This window comes from Struthio camelus, chromosome 3, assembly GCF_040807025.1.
Source record: "Struthio camelus isolate bStrCam1 chromosome 3, bStrCam1.hap1, whole genome shotgun sequence".
Lineage (NCBI taxonomy): Eukaryota > Metazoa > Chordata > Aves > Struthioniformes > Struthionidae > Struthio > Struthio camelus.
In genome coordinates this window covers 35,260,208-35,284,365 of record NC_090944.1, presented here as the reverse complement: position 1 = coordinate 35,284,365, position 24,158 = coordinate 35,260,208, and the positions used below count along the sequence as shown (strand labels likewise).

Sequence of the window (24,158 nt, the reverse complement as noted above, 5' to 3'; positions counted from 1 at the left end):
TACTTATATCATTTTTGTAATCTAACTCTAAAACTTTAACTCTATATGAATAGGTCAGGAGACTAATAATAAAGTATTTTTTCCTCCTTGATCAGTGGATGAAGTGGATAAAGTGATCTGATTGCACTTCAGCAATCAAGAGGTACCAATGTCTTATGTTATTTAAAAAAACAGTTGATTGCTCAAGGAACATCATTCTAACAAGGACAGATCAATCAGCTGCAATTTTTTGCTCAGTTGTGTTAGTAATGTAAATTGTAATTTTAAATTGAAAGAATTAAATAAGAATTTCTTCAAGAAGAAGATTATATATTTTTAAGAGAACGCAGGATCCCATTTCTCACTGATGTCAGTTGCCAATTCAAGTGTAAGTCTCCTCCATTCTCCTAAGGTGTGAATGAGATACTTTACTTATAAGCATGAAATTTCATAGTTTTCATTAATAAATAAGTACAGTACGTCTTTCAATACTGCACTTTTCTTCTGATTTCTTCTGGTTGTTATTCCAATTGTCTATACCAGTTCCTTCTGCATTTGAAATATATCACTAGAGTATTCCACACACTGCTATTAGGACAAGGAATCACCATCAGAATGGCAGAACCCTTCAAACAATAGGAAACTGATTATTGTGTAAGCCAGTATAACTCTACTGATCTCCGTAATTTCCCTGTGCTATGTATCTGACCCTTTGTTTGCAAAAATTAGAATCTGGAGGCAGACAACATGCAGTTTAAGCATTTTCAGTATGTGTATTTCTTATTATTAACATTTTTCACCTCTGTTTTTTAGGGAGTAAATCTTTACACAGTGATGGAAGCTGGGAATTTCATCTGTACAGCTTTGAACAAGAAAACAAACTCAAAGGTTGCACAAGCTTCCTTCAAAACTGGAACTATCAATTAAATTAAATATTTTTGTAAATGAATTTCGTTTGTCATATACCTTGACCAAGGACATTTATATGAAGAAACCAAATTCAAGAAAACCATTTCAGTAGAGAACCAAATAGAAGCCAGATGTAACTTCTTATTATGGGAAGGCTTGCTGTACTCTAGTGTCTTGTCAAGCGTTGTCTGATTTGCAAGTAAGAAATAAATGACTGCAGTACAGAACCATATGCTTGGTACTTCTACAAATGAGAAACGGTATACACACCAGGACACTTTACCATGTATTTAAAGTAAACGTAAGTCCTATTTAGAAAAATTGGTTAGAAGCAGAGAATACATAGTTAATTTTTATCAAGATGACTTTAGAACAGTACAAATATTTGCAGTAGTTTATGAGATCTCACGTTGTGTGTGGCCTTCTATTGTGTGTTTTATTTATCTGGACCTATACTTCTCATTTGTCAAGTCAGTCATGTTATGAACCTGGAGCCAAATCTGAATTCACCATAAGAAATTTTTAGCGATAGCACTTTTATATTTTTATTTTACTTAACATCTGTTAAATATATGGATGACTTTACCTCATTCCAGGACTTTGTGGTGAATGGCAGCCTGCCAGATCTGCCAAATCTAATGCAAGTTTCCTTATTTGTTACATATGTTAAATTTGTTGTAGTTGCTTTTTTCATCAACTGTGTTAAAACCTAGTTATATGAAGCAACTAAAAATTGGCAAGATTTTCAGCCATCATTCAGCATGGTAGTAGTATAGAATGAACTAGATTTTTGTCCAAAATCTTATCAAAGGTTTTGCCTTTTCATTTTGTAATCTATAAATTGACCTTCTCACTTCTCATAAATTGCGAATTTTTGAGGATGGTAATACTCTCCTGGACTAGCTTATGCAGAGAGAGGCGCCTCCAGTTTTTCTCTGTGCTCTTGTGGTAGAGATTTTGTACTTTTAAATGTTCAGCTGGATGATAGTGAAGTGCATTGTCATTTGTAGATCAATAATGGACAAATTCGAAGAAGAGTCTGATTGTGTTTATAAACTGTTCAAATTCTTCATGAAAATACTTTCATTTTTCAGCCTGAAATATCAGTACTCTTACTGACTGTTTGTGCAGTATCCTTTAGTAATTCTCTGTGTGCTTAATCTTGATCTATATTCTTCTGAAAATAATCTGTTAACATGGAAATACAAAAACCCCAGACTATGATCTTTTTTAGGATGCTTCATTTTCCTCTGAAATATGAAAGGCTGGAAAAAGGTAAGATGAAAGAAAGTGAAAGATAACCTGTAAAGAAGGAAAAGGATGAATCACAGTTGTCTGGAACTCAGCTCTGCCGAGTTACAGCTGAGTCTTAGTTTGGCTTTGAAATTCCCAAGTGAACCTTTTCTGAGATCTTTTAGCGAGTATTGTACCTTAGAATTGGCACAGCCTAACACAGTCAGACTTGGCATGCCACATGACTTAAAGCTAGAAATTTAATACAATCCCTGTTTATGCTGTGATGATAGTGAAAACCAATATAAACTATGTTGTTTCACCCTTCTTGGGGTCACAGTTAAAGAATGAGCAAAGAAATCCTGCTTAGGTGAGGCAGGAAGATCTTGTCTATCATTCCCAAATACTAAATTGCACCCGTTCTGGTGGCATGTAGTAAGAAGACTTACAAGGTCTCTTAAAAACATGGAAACACTAATTCACTTGATCTGCTCTGAATGCATAGCTAGATCCCCACAGAAAATGCTCCACCTTCATTTTCCCATGATTTAACTGCAACTTTGTGATTTAGCAGTCACTATGGCCCTTATATCAAATGTGAACTTTAATATAACTGGGTCTTGAACCATCCATAGACTTGAAAATTCTGTAATGTATTAAATCTGATAAAGTAAGGAACCCACAGCAGTACTTATGCAGTACTTAGTCCAGTAATTAGTAGTTAAGCCTAACTGAGATGCCAGACTTGACATCTAAAGACACCCTAATTCAAATGCCATTTTCCCATGAAGGTTCCTAACCACACTATAACGCTTCTGTTTAATAATACAATTTTGTCTTTAGTTTGCAAAGAATTAGTTCATTCTGAGCTGAAGCATTGACTGCACAGGTAAGGCCTGATGAGAGTTCTTCCATCCAAAATACTGTGAGCGTATTTAACCCATATGAGCAAGACTGAGCTTCTCACGCAATGTTAAGTGAAACTACTTCTTAAAAAAAAGTAATTTTGGTGCAGCCCATCTTGTAAATATTAGCCTGACTGGTAGACTAAACAATTGAAGATCTGAGACCGGCTCACCACTCAGCCTGAAGGGGTTCACATATGCATTTTTTCTTATCAAAATTAATAGATCTAACCACTAAGCTATATACAGAACTGAAAAAAAAATCTCACTTTTTAGTAAATCTGGATGAGGTTGTGCCACTGTGCAGGACAGAATAAAAAATTCCTCAGACCAGAAAAATCATGAGAAAAAGCATCTCTGTAACAGATAAGGGTTTTGTCCTGGAAGATGGCGGTGAACTGATTTGATATTGTCCACTTTTTTAGTTAGTATTCTAACTACAACATCTTCAGTAAAAGCGAACATTGCACTACCACCCAACTTTTGCTTTGGAATAAAAGAATTAAGTCTGCTCAGTTCTTTGAGAGGAATTCTAGATGTCTGTGTCTTAATCTACCATGAAGGATTCCTGACTTTGGATCTAGGAGACCCTTAAACTCTGGAGAAGTTTTCAGATGTATCTCTGTGAATATTATATGATAGGCTTTTCAGTATCTGGGCTATCCAGTTTACCATTCTAAGGGTATTGACTCTCCATATGCACTGAAACAGGGTGCCTACTTCATCTTCAGGATGAACATCTTAAAATGCCTCAGTTTTTTATTGAGTCTATTCTAGAAACTACTTGGGAGCTTGTGAAGTGACTTAAGTTCAATTCTATTATTCCATAATGATGTGAGCAGTGGAAAAGATGAGCAGTCACATCTGGATCCCATCCTTTTCCCCTCACATTCAGCTTCAACCACATAGCGAGTCACAGTAATCCAGGGTGGAGGTCACAGATAGTTTGTCAAGATCATTATAAAGGAGTAAGAAACATAGAGCTAGATTCAAAAAAAATGTTTATGTGCCAAAAGTGCCACCTGGGATGCATTTAGGTCTGCAGGTCCAGGTGAGCACTCCCCACAAAATCCTTCTTTACTTATAATGTGGCTGAGAATCGTTAGATGTTTCATGTTCTCACTACTAAAGTTTGTTAGGCACATAAAATTCTACTGCTCTGCCTTCCTGAGGTGATATTGTTTTGTCTATACTGAGTATTTTAACACCTAATCTTTGGCTTCACAAAATAGACATATATTGCCCTTTAACCCAGGGGCTAATCCGGTAGTTATGTTGTGAGCATGCGTTGTACACATAGGCAGCAGTGAGCTAAGCACAGGTTAAAGCAGTTGAGACTACATCTGTTCAAAAGCATGGTCAAAACAATAAGCGATATGATGGTGCTGCTGCTCTCCAGTGCTTCTGACCATTGAAATCTTTATATTTATCTTCAGAGTGACCCACAGTCAGTGATTCCTGTTCATTTAGTCCCTATCAGTGTCCCCCAGTGAGTACATTGTTATTACCTCACCCTGAAGGTGAGTTTTAATTTTCTCTGTTTCCAAAAGACTTCATCCAGGTGCATCCAGCTGAATGTCATGATTACACTATGGGAATGTGGGGACGTGATGCCAGCAACTCTCTTTTTGCTGTTGGTCCCATAGAAATGATGAAAAGGGGATACCATACACTCCGAGAATTTGCAGAGAAGAGAAAGAGTAGTTATCATTTGCCTTCTGTGAGTCTTTAATTAGAGAGCAGTGATTAGATTCAAGAAGATATTTACTTCAGTACTTTGAAGACTGTAGCTCACTGTATCAAAGTCACTGTAGGGGTCTAACAGAACAGCATGGAGATCATTTTACTTATGCCGTGGCCTTGGAGAATGTAAACTGGTGTTCCCTGAGCAGACTTTAGTCTGTGCCCTGGTCTGAACCTGTGAAGCATCCACAACAGTGGACCACTGTCATGTAAAACTGGAACTTTCTCCAATATTTTCACAATAGTTCTTTCCCACGCTGTTGGCAATGGTTAGCAGGTCAAAAACTGGCTTCTTTGGCTGGGCAAGATACTATAATTATAATTTCCAAAAGGCATATGGTTGGTGTGCTTTTTCTGGAGGAAAAGTTGGTATTCATAATGATGGCATAATTGTTCTTCAGTGCCTTTCGCAAGACAGCAGTGACATGGATCCTTTACATAGATAGCACTAATGTCTTCCAGCAGCAGCTTGCTTTGTAGTTAAAATTTTTATATTAGGGCAACTTGGCTCTGGACCATCACTTTAACATTTCATTTTCATGTATAACCAGGGTTTATGGGAATAAGAAGTGAATATTCTGGTGTTATGAATAAGTCCAGAGAGGCTGTGGCTAATTTTCCTTTCTTAATAGCGTGATTTGAGTTCATAAAACTTTTATTATTGTAACAAGGACTCACTGAGTGAAGACTGCAAATCTGTGAGGTAAATTCCTATGCTTGGGATCAGTGCTGTTGAAAAGGAGTAACACTTGTCGAAAGAGTGAGTGGGAATGTGTAAGATCTGCCTGTTATTTTCACAGAGTTATTTTTAAGGGGCAGAAATATTGTTTGCTTACTATGTAAAATATCTGAAAATGAGGATTCTCAGCCACTCGATTTTTGCAAGATTTTTCAAACTGCCTTAAGTTCTCTTTAAAAAAAAATTGTATTTGTCTTATTCATATAACAATATCAGAATAATTAATTTATGTTGGGGTAGGTACCTGAAACATCTAGAGAACTGAATAAATAGAAAAATCAGTCTGGAGAACTGACTGAAAGACACTTGCTTTCCAGTTCTTGACTTGCTGATAGATGCTTTTCTTTTGTCATGTTGTATTTCTGAAGATTGTTTTTCTCTGCAGTCCTCCTCTAGTGTAGTGTTCGTCTTCATTGCTACAATATCACAGCTGGCAGAAGGACTAAAGCCAAAATCAACTTAGTCCTTCGAATCAGATGTCAAATGATATATTTGTTAAGAAATTGTCATCTACCCTCTTGGTTAAATACATTTGTGATTTGCAATGTGTGATGTTAAAGACGAAATAAAATGTATCTCAGTGTTTATTGAAATTGATATGCTCCTGTAATACACCAGATTCAGCAGCTCTGACTAACCAGCTCACACAAATGGCATTAGTAAATATAAGCTGTCACTCTGACCTGTACGCCTGTGTTGACTTTGTTACCTTGTAATCCATTCTGAGTGCATTTTCTTAGGATTACCTTTTTATCAGTTGTTCCTGTGTGCTTTTAGAGCTGACACGGCTCTTCTAAGTAACTAGGGAAACATGCTTCTTCCCTCCATTAACTAGACATTAAAAGCTACATCAAATAATGGAGTTGGGAATGTGAAAATTCAATGAGGCGTTATCTGACTTTCGATGTTCCACTGCAAAGTAGAAATCTGTGCCCTGTAAGTGGTGTCCAAGACCTCTACACACTTCATGGGAGACTGAATTACTTCAGTATGTGGTCTGAAAGAGCATGTTGATCAGGGAAGTGTCTTGGGAAAGTGAATAGTAAAATTCCCCACCCCATGCTAATGTTGAAGTGCCTCAACCTGAGCTGCATTTGGTTGTCTTCTCCAGTTTGAATACAATGGCTAGAAGTTTTCTCTGATGGAGTGGCACTCATAGTTATTTTTGAAAGAACTGAATGGTGTTCCTTCTTTTAGGGCATCATCTTGGGGATGGAGATGGTCCATCTTCTGTATTAGTGGCTTGATCTGTCATCTGTTACCAGATGCCAGGGTGTAAATTCCCTCCACAGCCTGAAAAGGCTGAGTCCATGTTTCTTTCCAAGACGTGTGTTCTCTCACCTCACAAACGGATGAGATGGTTGGGGGAAATCCTCCTTTTGAAGAATTCAAGATTCACTGGGGCAAGACAAGAGAAGTGGAGACTTGACTTTACAGCTTTGTAGCTTGGATACTGCATAAGGAACAGATAGTCCTGTGTGTTTGTCCCCAAAGCTGTTTACATTTCATGTAATATGAAAAAATCCTTAGGTAAACTGTATAAACAATCTCGAAAGCAAACGCTGGAACCCAGTATCCCCCCTTTCAAATAAGAGTGTTATAAGATTAAGATTCATGCTTTCCCCCTCTAGACCAATCATTCATTTATTCACTGTGCAGTGTCCCAGCTCCAATGGAAGGGAGGCAGGCAGTGTCCTTACTCAAAATGACTTATATCTTGGGAATCCCAAGTCCTTCTCCCAGTGACATCAATGTGACCTTAATTCTCCTCAGCTGGGAATTAGGTGCAAATGTCTCACTTCATAGGAAAAGATTTTAATGGTGAGGCTGTTTAAAAGAGATCACTTATGATGTCACTCATGGCTGATATTGCTTTGCATGGCATAGGATATTGTTAGGTGTTTCTTAAGGTATCTGGGAGGCCAGACTAAAATAGCCAAACTGGGGGATCTTGCTCTTCAGAAAATATTATTGACTGAATTATAACCGGACTTATGTAGCTAGTGGTATGCATTGCGTAGCGTTCCTTATTCTTTGTTCAAGAGGCAGTTAGAATTTAGATTCTAACTAATTTTTAAGTCACCTGAATACAGATCATCACAGCAGAAATTCCTTTATTTAATAATTAGCGGCTGGTTGCAACTGACAAAGTACAGTATCACTCTAAAATATAAATCAAAAGAACTGTGATATAGATGCATTTTACATATATTGCGGAGGAAATATGCTTCTTCATTAAGCATTAAAGTCATCCTTAATTAAGAGATCCCATAAAATTACAAAAGTAATACAACATCCGCTAAATATTTTTCTATTTTTTCATAATAAGTCACACACCTACCTGCAGTTTCAAATACATTTAACATGTGTGTGTGTGTATGTGCGTGTGCGTGTGTGTATACGTACACATATGAAAAATGTTCCTAACATCAAAACATAAAACTATTAGAAAATGAAAGTTTTAAGGTAAAAAGTTACAAGAATAGTTTTATGGTTCTTTTAGCTGAAAAAGAGGTCTATTTAAATCTGAATATAAAAGTACTTCTGCAAATTTCACAACCCATTGTTCAGCATTGCATCATTGGTTTTTCCAGTTAGACTGAAAACCAGCAAAGAGTTTGTTTCATATGTGAATTGTCTGTGATAAAGACACATTTTTATTCAATACTGAGAATGTATTCTCAACAGTATTTTCATAAGTTTTCCTATTTACGGTTTGAAGGTTAAGAATATTAATTTCTATTAAGTCACAGAATACCCACATGGTGAGAGACATACTAAATGTTGCTAATTGCTGGGCTGATATAGGAGATTTTTTTGATTAGCAAACTATGCAATTTTCCATTGTTTGTTTCTGTTGTATTTCTGTACAAATGCTGTTTCAGTAATAAGATAGCATTTAATTGCAAACAAGAAAGAACTTTTGGTTTTATGCATGTCCCGAGGAAAGAGGAAAGGTATGGTATAATAATTGTTAAAATCTCTACAATTTTCCATAGTAGGATTGCACACCTAAGGTTTTGCTGTTACAGTAAATTGTTTCACAAGATATCAAAGCCAGAAACAAAAATCTATTTAAAGAGTAGTATTTCCTGCTCTTGTGATCATGTCAGAAATTTTGAATATCTAGCCCTAGATCTGAGTCAACCATGGTCAAACCCGGAACTGAATTCAGTGGATCCAGTATTTCATTCTTGATGTATGTGTATTGCATTTAGTGGAGATTCGCACAAAATTGAAATTAATCAAATTCAAAATCAAATTAATTCATCACATGTTATCATAACAAGATAATGCATATGCTACTTCTGGTAACTTAGTAATAGAAGAAATGCCAATCCATTATTCTGTGCTGCCCAGAAAAAGATCGTCACAAAGATATAACAAAGCCAACCAGTCAATAGTAAATAAAAGCTTAGCTACAGAGTGGAATACAGAATTCAAAGCCACAAAGTGGGATCCAGAGTGGTATGTTAGGGACCATGACTCCCGGTACAGTGCATGGTATGTGCAATTAGGCACTGTGGGTGTTGCCTAGAGACAATGAATAGGAAACACAGATGATGAAATGGGTCTTAACTTCTCTCTTTCTAGAGAAATAGGCACTTTATATAAGGCCCCAAACAAGTGGCTCTGTCCATTGGGGATTCAGATCCCAAAATGTTTTCTAAAATTATCATTTTCAAAGTAGCAACGCTCATCCTTTGCTTTATTGAAACGTACTGGAGGATAAAGAATATCCGGTGATGATAATGGTTTCCCTTTCCAACAATAACATAGTGGTCAAAGCATTGGACCAGACAGAGTTTAATTCCTCTTCATACTGAAAGGGATTATTATTCTGATCTCTTCCTATTCCAGAAAGTGCTCTACCATCATACTACAGACAACGTACCTGTGAGTGCTTCCGCAGAAATATCTCACTAGGTGTTTGGTCTCCCTGTATTAAGGGAACCTAATGTACAAAACTACCAAAGATGTAGGTTTTTTTTAAAAAATTCTCCAAAATGTTTCTGAGCAGAATCTTTTCCTTTCCACCAGATGAGTTCAGATCAGAACGGTGGGTTTCAAATTTTGCCACTCCTAGGCATGTTGCAAGGCTGTATTCATGCTGATACAGTATTTATACCATTGTGTAAATCTAAAGACAAAGTAAATGTACAGCTCAGGACAGATCTGTGAATCTACACAAATGAAAAAGAATACAATTCTGGGTTTTTTTTAGCTTGTGAAAGGTTTAATATGTGTTAATAAATATAAAACTCTTTTGTATGCTCAGCTACAAAATTCTATAACTTATAGTAGGTTTTCTGATATATATTTTATTATCGCATATGTACAACAGGCTGGCTTTCAAGAATAGCCTTAAAAAGCATAGGCAACAGAGTAGTTCATCTGTGACTTTTATAATGGACCATAAATGTTTCAGAAGAATGGTCTGGCGAGGGACTTCTTGACTCATATTTTGTTCTGCAGGCTCTGAAAACAAAGAATGTGCATGTATTTAACAATAAACTATACAGCTTTTGGTTGAACTTTGGCTTAATTGAAATCAGTGGCAAAATTCCCCTCTATTTATGATGAACACTGTGGTATAAAATAATTCCCTGCACCATTATTAATGTGCTGTTCTTTCTTCCATCCGCTTTATTCTTTAAATCTGAGTTTTATTTATATGCTGATATTCCTGTAACTGCAAACCTAAGGAGAAAGCCTCTGTTCCCATATATCCTTGACTTGCCTTTTGCATTTTTCTGCATGATTCCTCTTTGATCTGCCTCTGAATTTAATAATGAAATTTGACTCAATATCCCTCCCACTATATATAGCTCCTGCTACATCATGTTCTGTTACCTATCATCTGACAGTGTAATTCTTGAAATCTGGCCATTTAATTTGGTCCAAGAAAATGTATCATTTAAGAAAAGACCATGTTCATCTGACTAAGTGAACGCAGATTTCTGTTTTCTTACCGAGGACTGTTGAATGAGCAGCTTTTCATACTGCGTGTGTGGGCATGTTTACAGAATCCTATCAGCAATAATAGTATTTGGCAACAATATTAACTACAATAGCAGTGTTCATGGTTCGATTTCTAAGTATGCTGTAATGCTGAATAGTTTCATTTCCTTTCTACATTGCCCCTGCCTGCTACAGGGCTAAGAAGGCAACCTCCCAGAATTGTGCATTCAGATTTGACCTTCCTCTGCCATGGGACAGGAAATGAAACCTTCTGAAGCCCAGGATCTCTGTATGAATGGAGGGCATTGTAGATACGCATCATATTTCACTTCTTCCTGCTGACACCTGCAATGTCGGCTGTTTCCATCTCTGGGATGTGCTGGACTGTTTCTAAAGAAAATCGCAGTGCCAACCTCTTAACTACGTTGAAACAGTTTATTTTATTTTCTGCTTTTTCAGTTTCCTAGAACCAAAAATTAATATTCCTATCAAATTACCTGATCTTTAGGAGAGTCAACAGGACTATTCCTAGGATGAGAACTATGCAGGAGGAATAGGCAATAATGTAGACTGTTTCACCTATAAGCCAAAACCAAAAAGCAGACATGAAACATTTATTTCTTTAGTAATAAGAATCAGGTTTGAGATCTGAATTGGAATACATACAAATGTAAGCTAAATTAAAAACCAATTCTGATATCATTAAAAGGAGGAAAAAGACCTAGATGGTATGCCAACGGTAGGAATTACTCTTCCTTCACCAGTTGATGTGAAATAGTTGTTGGACTCCGCTTAGTAAATACCAACTCCAACAGCACTTTCTTGAAGTAGTGCACAGCACTACTTTTTAGTCCTCCAGAGGAGTTACACTAGCTTTTTACTCTGATTTTCATTTCAGTGTATTTTCCTGGTTGACTTTTAAGGTGTTAATTTTATTCTGTGTATTACAAAAGATTTGGATCTTAATTATCTTCAAGACCCTCTTTTTCTTTTTGATATATTACCATAACTGCAGTGTGCAGCAATACCTGATCTGGAATCAAACTAATATAAAATGGGACCTAACATGTTTCTGGGCCTTGTGCCCATAGAATTTCCTTTTCCTTTTGGGCTTTTGACCAGCAAATCACTTACGCGCCTTATGTGCTAAAAATTCCAACTATGGAGGAAACCTGAGAATTGTTTCCACTGTTGTTTTCCAGAAACTGAAGGAAAATTGATTTTTCCTAGAGGAATACATCAGTTTTGATAAAATATTCTGAGGAAAAAATGTCGGTTCAGAGTGCAATAATAACTCAGAATCTGGGAACAAAAAATGCAGAGGTTAGACTAGTTGACAACAAGACTCCAATCCAGAGCCACAAGCGTAAAACGTGAGACCCCTCTATTACTTTCCTGTGGCACCGATTCTATTATGTATATACAAGTAAATAAATTTTATTGATTCAGAACCTCAAATTTAGAATGGCAAAACATGACTTAAGCCATGCCTAAGCTGCTCCACTTTATATAGACAATTAAATAATCATTGAGGAAGAGACTGACCCTGTAGTCCCATCACTGGGCCTGGAAGAAGCTGTGAGAAGGCCAGATGCTGGTCTCTGAATCAGTTATCAGTTATTGTATTTGTAGTATGTGTGTGTGTGTATGTGTGCATAGGCCTTAAATAAGATATTTCTGTATACACTACATATGTGCAATGAATGTAGTCTGTAGTATAATACAAATACAGGGAGTATTAATAATGAAACAGCTCAAGTAAGAGAGAGTGAATATATTTTCTACCACAAGGTAATCAGTGGGAGAAGAGCTGAGCAGGGAGCTGGAGCTGCCTGTTTTCTGTTCCACAAGGGCACTCACTTTTTCTCTAACAGTTATCCAAAAGTCAAGTTCTCAGGTAAAACAAAAAAGAAAACAATGATTAAACTATCACAAGTAATGCTGAATGAACATAGCATATCATGCAGCAAGCTACTGAAAGATATTTAATGTAGTGAATCTTTGAAGGAAGAGAGATCTGTTTTTGCCCAATGGCAGGACTGTCTAATATCATACACTTTAAAATGGGTTAGAAATTGCCCCTCCTCTCAAGTTATAACATTTCTTTAACATGATGAGATTTAGGAAAATAATAATAAGGTTTCTGAATCTTAACTGTACACTCAGGCAATTTTTAAAACTTTCTACCACGGAAGGGGCTACAAGGGTCGTAATTATTTTTAAAGTGGAAAGCAAGGTTCACATGTATTTCAGACAAATGGAAGTTTTAAAAATCACTTTAAATTACCATAAGGATTAGGAAAATTTTAAGCAGTAGCAACTGTGGACGGGCTACTGTTTTGGTTACTTAACCAAAAATGGGCTAACATTGTTCCATCATAACATTTTAAAGTAAATGTTTTCTTTAAAAAGTTGGACAAATTATTGCATTTTGATCAAAAGAAATGCTCAAATAAAATGATCAAATGAAACCAAAATGTTCTATTTTTTGTCAAAACTTTATATAATACTACATTTTTGATGACGTAGTTTCTGGTAAAACAGATTTGATTAAAATATTATCAGTTTTATGGGGAACACAGAAAAGATGTTAATGACGAAAACATGCTAGAGGCCATGTATTTTCTCCTGCCTTCTGAGAAGTGAGTGAATTTGTAAAGCAGAGAGAGGGCATACTTGTGTGCGAGAAGAGCTAAATCTTCATTTTGTATGTTCTTTGTGGCTGAGCTGAGTGAATCTGCTTATTTACCTTCTGTGAAAAACATTGCTAGGGGTGTATGTTTCATGATGGACACTGTCCTCTTTTTTTAAAATTGAGAAGAATGATTGCATTCATTTTCACAAGTCATCTATGTCCATTCAGTTGTTGAAATGCAAAATAGTGCTGTGGAAGTTTAGAAGTGTAGATGTGAAATTTTGACTGTTCTTCCCAAATCCTCTCCACGAAAACTATTAGAATGCATATTTAAATTCCAGTATGACATAACAGTTTGCATTGTCCCGTTTTGATCACTGAATACATGATATTGATCATTTAATATGCATACATATATATTCATTCATACACACACATATGTGCACACACATGCATATATATGCATATATGTACATATGCTTGTCTACCTACCTCTGTATCTCTCTATATTGTACATCACATAACTAATTTAACTATGACATAAAGCTTAAAAAACAGTGCATGAAATAAATAATAAGAACACTAGCTGCAATTAAGCACATTTGTAGGTGTGGTTCTATAAACAGCCTTAGCACTCATGCTGTGTCCGCATTCACAGCTCGCTAGAAAGCAGACAAATCCATCATTAAGAGTTAAAAACTCAATTAAAAGTTGGAGTACTTTCATGTTATTAGCAGAAATGGTTGAAAATATAGTGTACCCACATGCCTAGTTCATTACTCGTCTAAGAAATAGCTATCTCTATTTCTATATCTGTTAAGCTTCTCTTCAGCTGATCGAGGTGCAAAACTGCAAATTTTTGCAAATCTTTGACTTTACGGAAAAAGGGCTACAAATATTTTGGGTGTATGGTGGAAAATGGTAGAGGCACACCTGATGTCTGAAGCCTGGTAATAGAAAGAGGGTAAAACTCGAGGTGTTTTCAGCTCAGTCCTTCAGAGCGTGAACCTGCCCAGGCGGAGAGCAGCCACAGCACTGGGTGGCTCACGCGAGGGGCAGCTCTATAGGGGCAGCTCTATAGGGTCCGAGGGCAGGCTAGTGCGACATGTGGCAAGTGTCTTGCCCTTCCCAGGACAGGCTGCAGACATGCAGGGACACAACAGCTGGTGGCATAGGTACCACTGAGGCAGTAGCTGGTGCTCTCTATATAGACATAAGGACATTTCGGATGATAAAGTTTGGTAAGGGATAGCTGTGGGCTCAGCCAGTGGAAAAATTACTGGGATTAATCTCATCTGTAAATCTACCTGTTTATGTATACATACTGTGAATATTCATTGGGCAGATCAATTCCGGTTGATGCTCAGAGGTTTCTTGGCTGCCTGCAGGTGGTCACAGGCTTTTTTTTTCCATATTTGTAAAACAATGAGATTGACAATGTTTCATACTTTACAAATTAAAGTCACTGGAGCTGAACTAATCTCAGTTCCCACAGCAGCTGGTATAATTATAGATAAACCATGCCAATTACTTGTTTATCTGGATTCTCAGTACAGCAACACTCCACAATAGAAAATATCTAATAAATCTATACTTTAAGGGGAAAATAAGATTAATTTCAACAGCTTGGGGTTAAGCTTAATTTTATTTTATCTCACAAGAAGCAGATAAGAGTTCTGTATTCTCAGCTTCCTCTTCCAGCCAAAAAATATTTTAGTTCTAAAGCTCTACACTGATGAAAGTAAACACTTATCTTCACACATGAATCATTTTTCAAATTAAAGTATACGAAGTAATCTTTTAAATGCTGTGAATCTTTAAAATCATGGGGTTAATTTGCATAGGATAAAGTCAAAACCAGGCTGAAACAGCATAACTAGGTAAGCAATAACCTTTTAGAAGTTTGGAGAGTTTTTGTTCCGTTTATCTTTTTTTTTGTTATTTTCACAATGGCATCAAATTCCGGCCCCATCTAAGCCTACAATGAAAGTCTCATTAGTTTCTATAAGATCAGGACTCTGCCTACATCACATCTGGGTATCTGGGTTATATTAATGCACAGATGACTACGTTTCCACGTACCCTCCTGGATATCCAAATGAGTGTAAATCCAGTTACATTTTTTAAGAGGTGCTGTTATCACCTGGCAAACCAGAGGGCTAGAGACAGAGGACTTCGTTTCAGGGTAGTCTTGGTATTGCATTCATTATTCCTGTCAATGTTTCCGAGCACGAGCCAGTTACTTGTGTGATTGGTCTTGCTGAGTGAAAGGGAGTTATTTCACACTGGCAGCTCTAGCCAGGTCGTACTTCGCTGCTGATGCAAACTGGGCCAAGGTTTTCCAGAGTACCCAAGTGCTTTTTTTTAAACCTCATCCCATTTGCAAGCATCACAACTATATTTAGGAGACTAAAGCCTTTGACATATGACACGCTAGAGTGTTTAAATTGCCAGGCCTCAGCTTCTCTGCACTTTTTGTGTCTACACTTTCCCCTTTCTCATCGAGCAACGGAATAGCTTCTGTTTTATTACAGGCTAAGAGTGTGCCTCTGTACAGTGACTGTGGATTGCTTGATCCACAGTAACTGAGTGCCTCATGGTAATAATGTATTTGTTCATCCCATACTTTTGACCCAAATTATTTGGCTGCTACATTCACACCAGAGTGTCTTTGGTTCCATCAAAAGCTGGAATAATAGTATTTCCACTGAACGAGGTTATATTTTTTTGTAAATATGAAAAATATATGTTTATTACTTAGTATGATCACTCCTTTTACTTAAAAACAATCCTTTCCAATGGCATGGCTTGCATTGCCACTGAATAGATGACAGAAAGTTTATTGCTTTTTGAATTTTATAAGATAGTTGAAGAAATCCAGAGTTGCTTTCCTAGCATGTCCATCTGCAGCTGATCATCAATATGATTTTGTGAAAGACATCCTTCTGTCTTTCAAAGGCAAGCTGAATAAAGGACTCTTCTGAAGTTTTGATGTAGGGACAAGATATCTGCAAATTTTATCTCCTGCCTTCCAAGTTTGGCAAATATATTCACATACACAAAAGGCTATGGTTAACCACTGAACCATTTTGCCTCTGTACCCCGGGATTCTACTTTGGATTTAATTTTAGTAAAGATAAGTGTTTTGTAAAGATGATAATCCCCTTTGCTGCTGGAGTAATACACATTTACTAGTGTATGAATCTAGGATACTGGGTTATATTTTTGGCAGTGGGATTTATGAAACAATTTGCAATATGTTTTTTATCATCAGGTAGATATTCTGAATCAGATTCTTCCCCTTGATCTGGCTTCCTATGAGACATTTATAGCTGAAAGAATTTGGAGCTAGCATACATGACAGCTTCAACAGGAGGAATATTTTATTGTAAGGATTAGGTTCGTCAGCATTCTTTTTATTTTTCTAAGGCCATCCAAAATTCTACTGGAGTTCAAGGAAGGGCTTTTGGAAAGTATTCAGACTTCAATGGGAGCAGAATTAACTAGGTGCAGCCTGCTTTTTGCAAACATTTATCTGGATCTCTGAGGAAAATGCATAATACATTTTACCCACTGAAAGGATATGCAGTTAATAGTGGTCACTGGGGTGAAATACCTCACATCTTACATTTTTTCAGTTGAGAGTAGGATTCCTCCCACTTAACCTTAATTATTTAAACATTAGCGTCGAGTTCCAGCTGGAGATTCAGGCTCCCCTTCTAGTAAGCAAAGAGCAGGTGACCCTTCCAGGACACCCTGGATACCGGCAGAGACAAGCTAAAATGGGATGAATCCACCTCCGACAGTCCCTGACTTTCTTCGTTAACTACACCGAACACTCAGATCACATGTGTGAGTCTTGAGTAAGTAATGTTAATGCTAAAGTTACAAATGGATGCTTAACTATTCGCATACAGGTCTCAGGAATCCCAGTCATGACGATTTATTTTTATCCTTCCCAGACTGCCCACTTCAGGGATAGCTGAAGGATAGAGACAACAGAATACCCTTTATTTCGCACTATGCACAGAACTTGAATTACTTTTTCACTGTAAAAGATGCTCAGCATGAACGTTTCTGGGGACTAATTCATAGTAATGGCTAGAGTATTGTAATCTGCTCCACCTAAAGGAGAAGAGGTCATTCTCATTGCAGTCAATATTTTTGCATTAGCTCTCTAGTGTTCTCAGTCTGTAATGGGGTCCTTCAAAAGGAAACATAAAATCAATATTCTTACAACTATGAGAAAATTTGTATATTAATTCAATATCTTTTAACTTTATGTCAACTGTGTGTTGTAAGTGCTTGAAAATAAAACTAGATGCAGCTATTCAACCTGTGGGATATCATGATCCACAACAGCATGCCCTTCTGTTGCATGAGAAGGTAATGTCAGACGGAGAGTGACAAAATACCTTTTCAGGCCACTTACTGGGTCTTCCTAATTTAGTTGTTGCAACTACTATGGCACAAAAAGTCAAGAGAGCGAAGAGAGAAGTAGGTGTGACATCAAAGTTAATCACTGATACTACACATTATGACTACTGCTTTTTAATGAATGTGTGGAGAGTCAGGCTCTGGCAGGCTTAATAGCTTAATTTTCCCCAATTATAATGTAGTGATTTTGAGCCATCTATTTCTAAACCGCTTATCAGCAAAACTAGGTCAGTCTCATTATCTTTATTCTGTAGTTATATAAACGAAGACAAACAGGTGGAAAGACTTGTCCACGTAATGTTGAATGGAGCAGCTACAGATAGAGTTAGTGCACTTTCCTGAACCCATCCAAGGGCCCCAAGCTTTAGTCTTCCCTGTTGTATGTAAGGGAAATTTCAAGAGTACTTCTATTAAAAACATGAAGCAATTTGTTCAAACTCACCGTTAATTGAAGAAGAATGTAGCTGTGCTCTGGAAAGCTTTTCTCCTGCTCTTCCGGTATTTACCCAATGGAAATCTTGTTTCTTAATTGAGATTTGACCTGAATATTGAACAGAAAATACTTATTCAAAATTAATTTTTAAAAGGTGACTTAAGTGAATGTTATTTTTTGTTGTTTTGATAGGAGCCACAGGATTTTATAAAGGCAGCCGTTTAAAAACATTGTTTACTGATACTCGATGAATGAGCAAATACAAGTTCTTCCTTTTTTGTCTCAGTTGTATCTCTACTGTAGTTTGTTTTATAAGGGAAGTGCATTTTAAAGAAAAAATTATCTGCCTCAAAATTACTTAAATTCTCTTTTCACAGAAACAAAAGTAACAAGTTTATAAATAGGCCTATCAAAAGGAAAACAAATATAGAAATGATGAGGAGTGGGTAGTAGTTTGAAGTAGTTTCGGAAAGCTGATTCTCCAAGTGGATTTCTAGACCTCGACTCTTTTACAAAGCCCTACCCTTCTCTGTGGCCATAATTTCACTAATGTATCTGAAAATATTTATCTTATATTTAAATGGCCCAATGAAAGATCTACCTGAGTAGAACAGTTTACAGATTAAGAGGCTAAAATATGCAAGAATATGCATGATCACTCACATGAACAGGAGCAAGCTGACAATTTTTTATTCCCTAGAGGAAGGAAAACAGTGAGACATAAAGAATCATGTCTGCAGTCTGGAATAGCGTCTAAATAGCCCTGAGCTAAATCTCCTTGTAACATATTATTTCTGTGAGATACAATAGTACAACCTAAAGTTAAAATAGTCTGGAAACTTAACTTTTTACTTTCTGTCACTGGCATTTTTACTTATCCCTTTTGTGACACAGATCCTATGCTGATACTAGTTTACACTGTGCTCCTGTCTCATATAGCAGCCAGTCATTTGCAGTTCTTGTCTCTTACTGAGCGTGCTGCAAGCTTTAGTCTCGTAAGCAGAGCCCCAAGAGCAAACATTTGTAGCACGGCAGTCCCATGTGACAGCAGGAGGGCGTGATGGTGTAATGCCATTTACAGGAAGGTAGAGGTGTCTAGCTTCAGCTCTGTTCTAGAGACAAAGATGCCTTTTGCTGGTCCTGGGCATTTGCCTCTTCAGGAAGACTTCAATGTTAAAAAGTCACCATCACTGTAACAGTGAAAGTTTCCCATAGTTCACACCCAGGCCAAAGAAACGAGTTTGCAGAAGAGCTTGGATGAGTTCTGCAATAGAGCACTCACTCCACATCTCGTGATTACCATTAATTAACTATGGTAATGGCATTGAACGTGGCAGCCTTACAATGAACAACATAATCATATCTCTCTTAGTTTAGTTGTATCACAGCTGGGCATCTAGAAGAAAAAAAAGATTCACAGCACCAAGGCAGTGTTCAGTGAAGTAGATGCCAACCTTGTACTTAGCCAAAGCCTTAGATCCTCAAAGTATTTTTGTCTAACTAGTGGGAACTTCATTGCAACAGAGGAGCAAGCAGGTGTTTTTTCTTCATTCCCAATTGGGTTAGGAAAGTTTCCATCATGAAAAACATTTTATCCTGAGACTGCTTCAGGGAATGGCAAAAGCTGATGAGCAGTTATTTGATTATTATGATATGAGGGTCATCTTTTTTGCTTTATAGGTAAAGAATAACTAGCCCAATGATGTGATCACTCATTTGGACCATTAAATGCAGCCATAAAGCAAACAAGCAAATAAATAATGCTCATCAACAACACCACAGCTAGCACTCTCCCGAATCGAACAGTATTATGGTATCACTTTTCCAGGGGAGTCTGGAGACTATGATGTATTTTTAAATGGCAGTCCTTTAGATGAACTATGGAACAGTCATTACTGCCAATCACTTTTCACTGAAACCGTTATGAATTGTCACTTTTCCCAAGCTAGGTTGGGAATATAGATGACTCGCATAGGGTATGGTATATTAGCAAGCAGTGTCCACCAAAAGGATTTATACAGCAAAAGAGCTGGTGTAATAGACCTGAGTCCCACATTACATGAATTTGAGGAGAAGAGGATGCTTTGGTCTTTAATCTGGTCCTAGGGACGGGTAGTAGCTGGAGGGCTACAGATGCGGCAGATGAACCTTCCAGCCTAATTTTCTCCAGAGGGATTGTCTGCCCGGGAACCGCCCTGTGGTCTGAGCAACAATGCAGGAAGCGGGGAGAAACAGGGGATTTGCCTCAAAGGCAGACTTCTGATCCACACTAAAACATTAATAAATGCACCATATTGCCATTCATTGCACTAATAATTCCCTGGCAAAGTAGGATTTGGCAAGGATTTTCATATTTAACAAAACTGAATAACTGACTTAGCATATAAAAGGCTTGAATGGTTCTGAGAAAGCATACGTATAGCTCCTCTGAATTAATCCTAGGGTTTTTGCTGATGGCCAGCTACCGAAGCCTCTATTCATTGTGCATAGCAGCTTTTTCTTCCAGAGGTCCTGTTTAAATCATTGAAGTATTTTCAGCAGAATGAAGGCCGTTGCTAAATGTGTGTAGGGCTTCCTAGTCCAACTTTTCATTTTTAATCAGTGCATATTAATTACGTTTCCATTAGTTAACTATCTATTAATTTAATAGTTATTAAATTATCTAATGATTTATCATCATACTACCAGCAGGATCCCAGTTCTGACTGGGGCCAGCCAGCGCTTTCCCAGGCATCTGGACCCCAGGCACATTTCTGGATTTTGCATGGCCCCAACTCCCTTTCCAATAGCTATTTTGGTGGCAGCCATTCCTTTTTGGGGGTTTGAGGAAGCAGAAGGCAGGAGGGAAGCTCAGTGGTGTGACTGCAATCTGTTCTATGCCAGTGTCCCTCAGGGGAGGAGGCAAGTTCCTGGTCTATTTTATTTACTAGTGCAGATATAAATGCAGGTCCTGGTAAAGGCCACTTTTCTGGCCCTCTCATTCCTAGCTTGATGTCTTGCACGCAACACAGAGAGCTAACACCTTTTGGTAGCAACCTGCAATATTTCAGTGATGTTAGGATAGTGTCTCAGAAATACAGTTAATGTTGATAATGGTAGATACACAGATATGAATTCCAGGTGGACGAAACTAAAAGATATTAATAATATTTTGAACATAAGTTTAAACTATTTGCTAGCAACTGCGTAGGCCTGCAACATACTGTACCACCATATTTAAAGCAAATAAAAAAATTAATAAGTTAACTCTCCTCAAAAAAATGACAATTAATGCATTGTTATGTATGTCCTGATTTCTACTGCAAACAAGGTCTATGCTCAGAATTTAAAGCTAGAAAACTCTCGATTCAGTCTAGCATTCTTCCTCATTTCTGTTAAGAAACTATCTGGAGACAAAAGACCATTAATGCTACTGTTTTTTGTTGTGTTTTGCAACAGAATTGAACTGTTCTTACAATGCCAGATATTTTTAAGGTTAACATTTATTAAACAATTTCCTGAATATATATATTAGCTAACCTGCAGAGTAAGCTGTACTAATACTTAGACTCCAATAAGAAAAGAAAGAAAAAATAATATCATTTACTATATTATTTGTGAAAATACTGTACCAAAGAACAATGTTAAGCCAATGGCAGAAATGCTTTGGAACTGTTCTAGTCTACCTAATACTATAGGCCCCAGAAATTATTCGTTTATGGTCATTCCAGCAAATCCATGTAATAAGTCATGTAGGCAGTTTTACTAATTTACTACTTATATAAAATATTTCTCAATAGTAGAGAAAAAAACTGCATATTGTGTTTCAATTTGGATTAAAAACTAAAGATATAAATGTTACTGAAATCAGTGGGTTTACTGTTAAGATAATTTGATGCAAGTAAGCATTTTAATAATCCTTTAAACCAATTCTCCTTTAAAGTGTTATGTCTTACTCACGTAACTCACTGACGCAGGATTTGCTATGAAGCATGTGATGGAAGAGCTTGCATAAAGACTGCTTGGTGGGAGGTAAGTTGTGGCAGGTACACTCCATGCGCAGCATCGTGCCCCAGTTGCTAATGTAAGCTGCTTTGCAGTCAGCATTTGCAGAACAGGGCATGTCATCCTTGATTAAAGTTTCAAGACAAGCTTCATCATCATAGCATCTTTTTGTCACATGTCTCCAACACTTTGACCGAAAAGTTTTGTATTTTTTCCTGGTGGAAAAAAAAAATATATATATATATATATATATATATTACAGTTTTAAAATTTTGTGATTTCACCAGAAAGACATTTAAGGATAATCAGAAAAAGAGAAAGTATCTGAAGGTGCCATTTAAACTTTAATAATCACAACATTCAATGACAGCCAACTAAATTCTGCTCTAATTTACCCCTAATTGATTTCAATGAAACTGCAAAATTGTAGTTTGAGGAAAAAATGAGTTTTATTCAAAAAATTTATGAGAAAAAACAAATGTACTCCAAACCAGGACCTGTGCAGATTTTCCCATGGTCCGGTGAAAATCAGTGTGAGTACCAGCAATCTCGGATACTCAGAGTAGGAATGTGGGTAAAGGAATAAAACCGATCATTACAATGAAACCAAAAGAGATGCTTTCTACTGGAAAGGTTAGCTAGGTAGTGTGATATTTGATATAAAATAATCTACATCCAATGCTAAAAAAAACCCCAAAATACTAACAAAATGCAAAACATCCAAAAATCCAGATAAATTAGAAGGAATTTGGCTACACATATTAGACCTTAAAAATTAATTGGTAATGGAGGTGAGTTGCAGGAAGGATTAATTTCATTCCCAGCTCAATAATCCCAAATGACTGCAGTTTATTTGCTCTTGTGGTTGGATAAAATTAACCTTTAATGCACTATATATGACAATAGAAAACGTCTATTAAAAGTTAACTAAGAAAACCAAAGATAATGGTTAGAAAACCATTTATCACTTACACCAAATATTCAAGGACAATAGAAATAAACTATTATTGGATATTGGACAGTAATATATTAAAATATTCCTTCTTTAGTCATAAAGATTGGTCTATTAATTTAGTGCTGTTATTGTGTAGCTGTTATAAAGCAAGTCACATTGAAAAGTGTGGACTGTTACGATACCAGCTAGGACCTTATTTATAAGTATTTTCATTATACAGGCAAAGAGTTCAAAGTAGATGCCACCTCTCTGCTAATGGAATCATTTTTGTTCACCCCCTAATTTATAGATATAGTTAGCCATAATTCACAGAGTAATTTTGCTAATTATATCCACTTATTGTCAATACCAGGAAACATTAATGCTCCCAAAATAATGGGTAATTCAGCAAGTCTCCATTATGATATTACATGTGCACACATGCACATGCACAGACATACATTTGTAGCCCAAATCTTCTTGATATAAAAATGGGCAATTCCCACTGACGTCAATCTGAACAGCTTGCATAGGACTGAAAGTGTCTCTTTGCCTCTTGGTTTGTTTGCTGAAGATTAATTTAAGCACAGTTATGAGGTAAACTTCAGGTCTAATCCACACAGAATCCAATGAGCACACTGAAAACTTAAATGAGCCAACTGACCATCCACAAATGGTGGTAATTAAGTAGAACTACGAGAATAGATCAATCCTATTGCATGTTTTCTGAAACAAAATAAAATCTGAAACCTATGTTATTCTTCATGACTTTGATGGTCTGTGCATGTTTCAGGCTAGCAAAAGAGTTTTTCACATGCCAATGCGTCTCAGAGGAGAAGAATAAAACGAAAGTTTTACAAAGAAGCCAAGCTGGTTGTACAACAGTTAGATACAAAGGGTCAGATTCTCAGGTGGAGCAGGTAATTACTTTAACCTGCCACACTTTGCCCAGTCTGCTGCATAATCTGTGTAAACTGCTAGAGGGCAAACGTGCAGACTGGCAGGTGTCATCTGAAGAAAGAAATAGTGAAAATACCTAACGACATAGTTTGTCCAGCAAAAATGGTGTTAAGAGTCATCAAACACAGGCAGAAGAAAAGCCCATGTGAAACTGAAGACCTTAGTTGAAAAAGAACCTTTTTGTTTTACTTGGGAAATTACCACAGTTGATACAGACAGTTGTGACAGACGTACAGGTGAAACTGCCTTTTTGTAGTCACTTTTCAGATGAGAACATGCTTAAAGGGAATTGCTAATGTCTGTGC

At 36.9% G+C, this 24,158-nt stretch overlaps 2 protein-coding genes across 3 annotated transcripts in view; one reads left to right on the top strand and one right to left on the bottom strand.

Moving 5' to 3' along the window:
• HMGCLL1 (3-hydroxy-3-methylglutaryl-CoA lyase like 1) overlaps nt 1-6,225 on the top strand; it is an 87,281-nt gene extending 81,056 nt beyond the window's left edge. Inside the window, exon 8 of one of the 2 annotated variants that reach the window (XM_068937397.1) lies at nt 793-6,225. In XM_068937397.1, coding sequence (XP_068793498.1) covers nt 793-906 — 114 coding nt within the window. In that variant the 3' untranslated portion in view covers nt 907-6,225. The remainder of the gene's footprint in view (nt 1-792) is intronic. The other variant, XM_068937393.1, reaches the window with a different exon arrangement.
• A 3,674-nt stretch (nt 6,226-9,899) lies between these two features.
• The window catches only part of GFRAL (GDNF family receptor alpha like), a 29,294-nt gene continuing 15,035 nt past the window's right edge, over nt 9,900-24,158 (bottom strand). The window contains exons 7-10 of the mRNA XM_068936440.1: nt 21,915-22,174; nt 17,985-18,083; nt 10,968-11,049; nt 9,900-9,987 (exon numbers count right to left, since the gene is read on the bottom strand). Of these exons, the coding sequence (XP_068792541.1) occupies nt 9,900-9,987; nt 10,968-11,049; nt 17,985-18,083; nt 21,915-22,174 (529 nt within the window). The remainder of the gene's footprint in view (nt 9,988-10,967; nt 11,050-17,984; nt 18,084-21,914; nt 22,175-24,158) is intronic.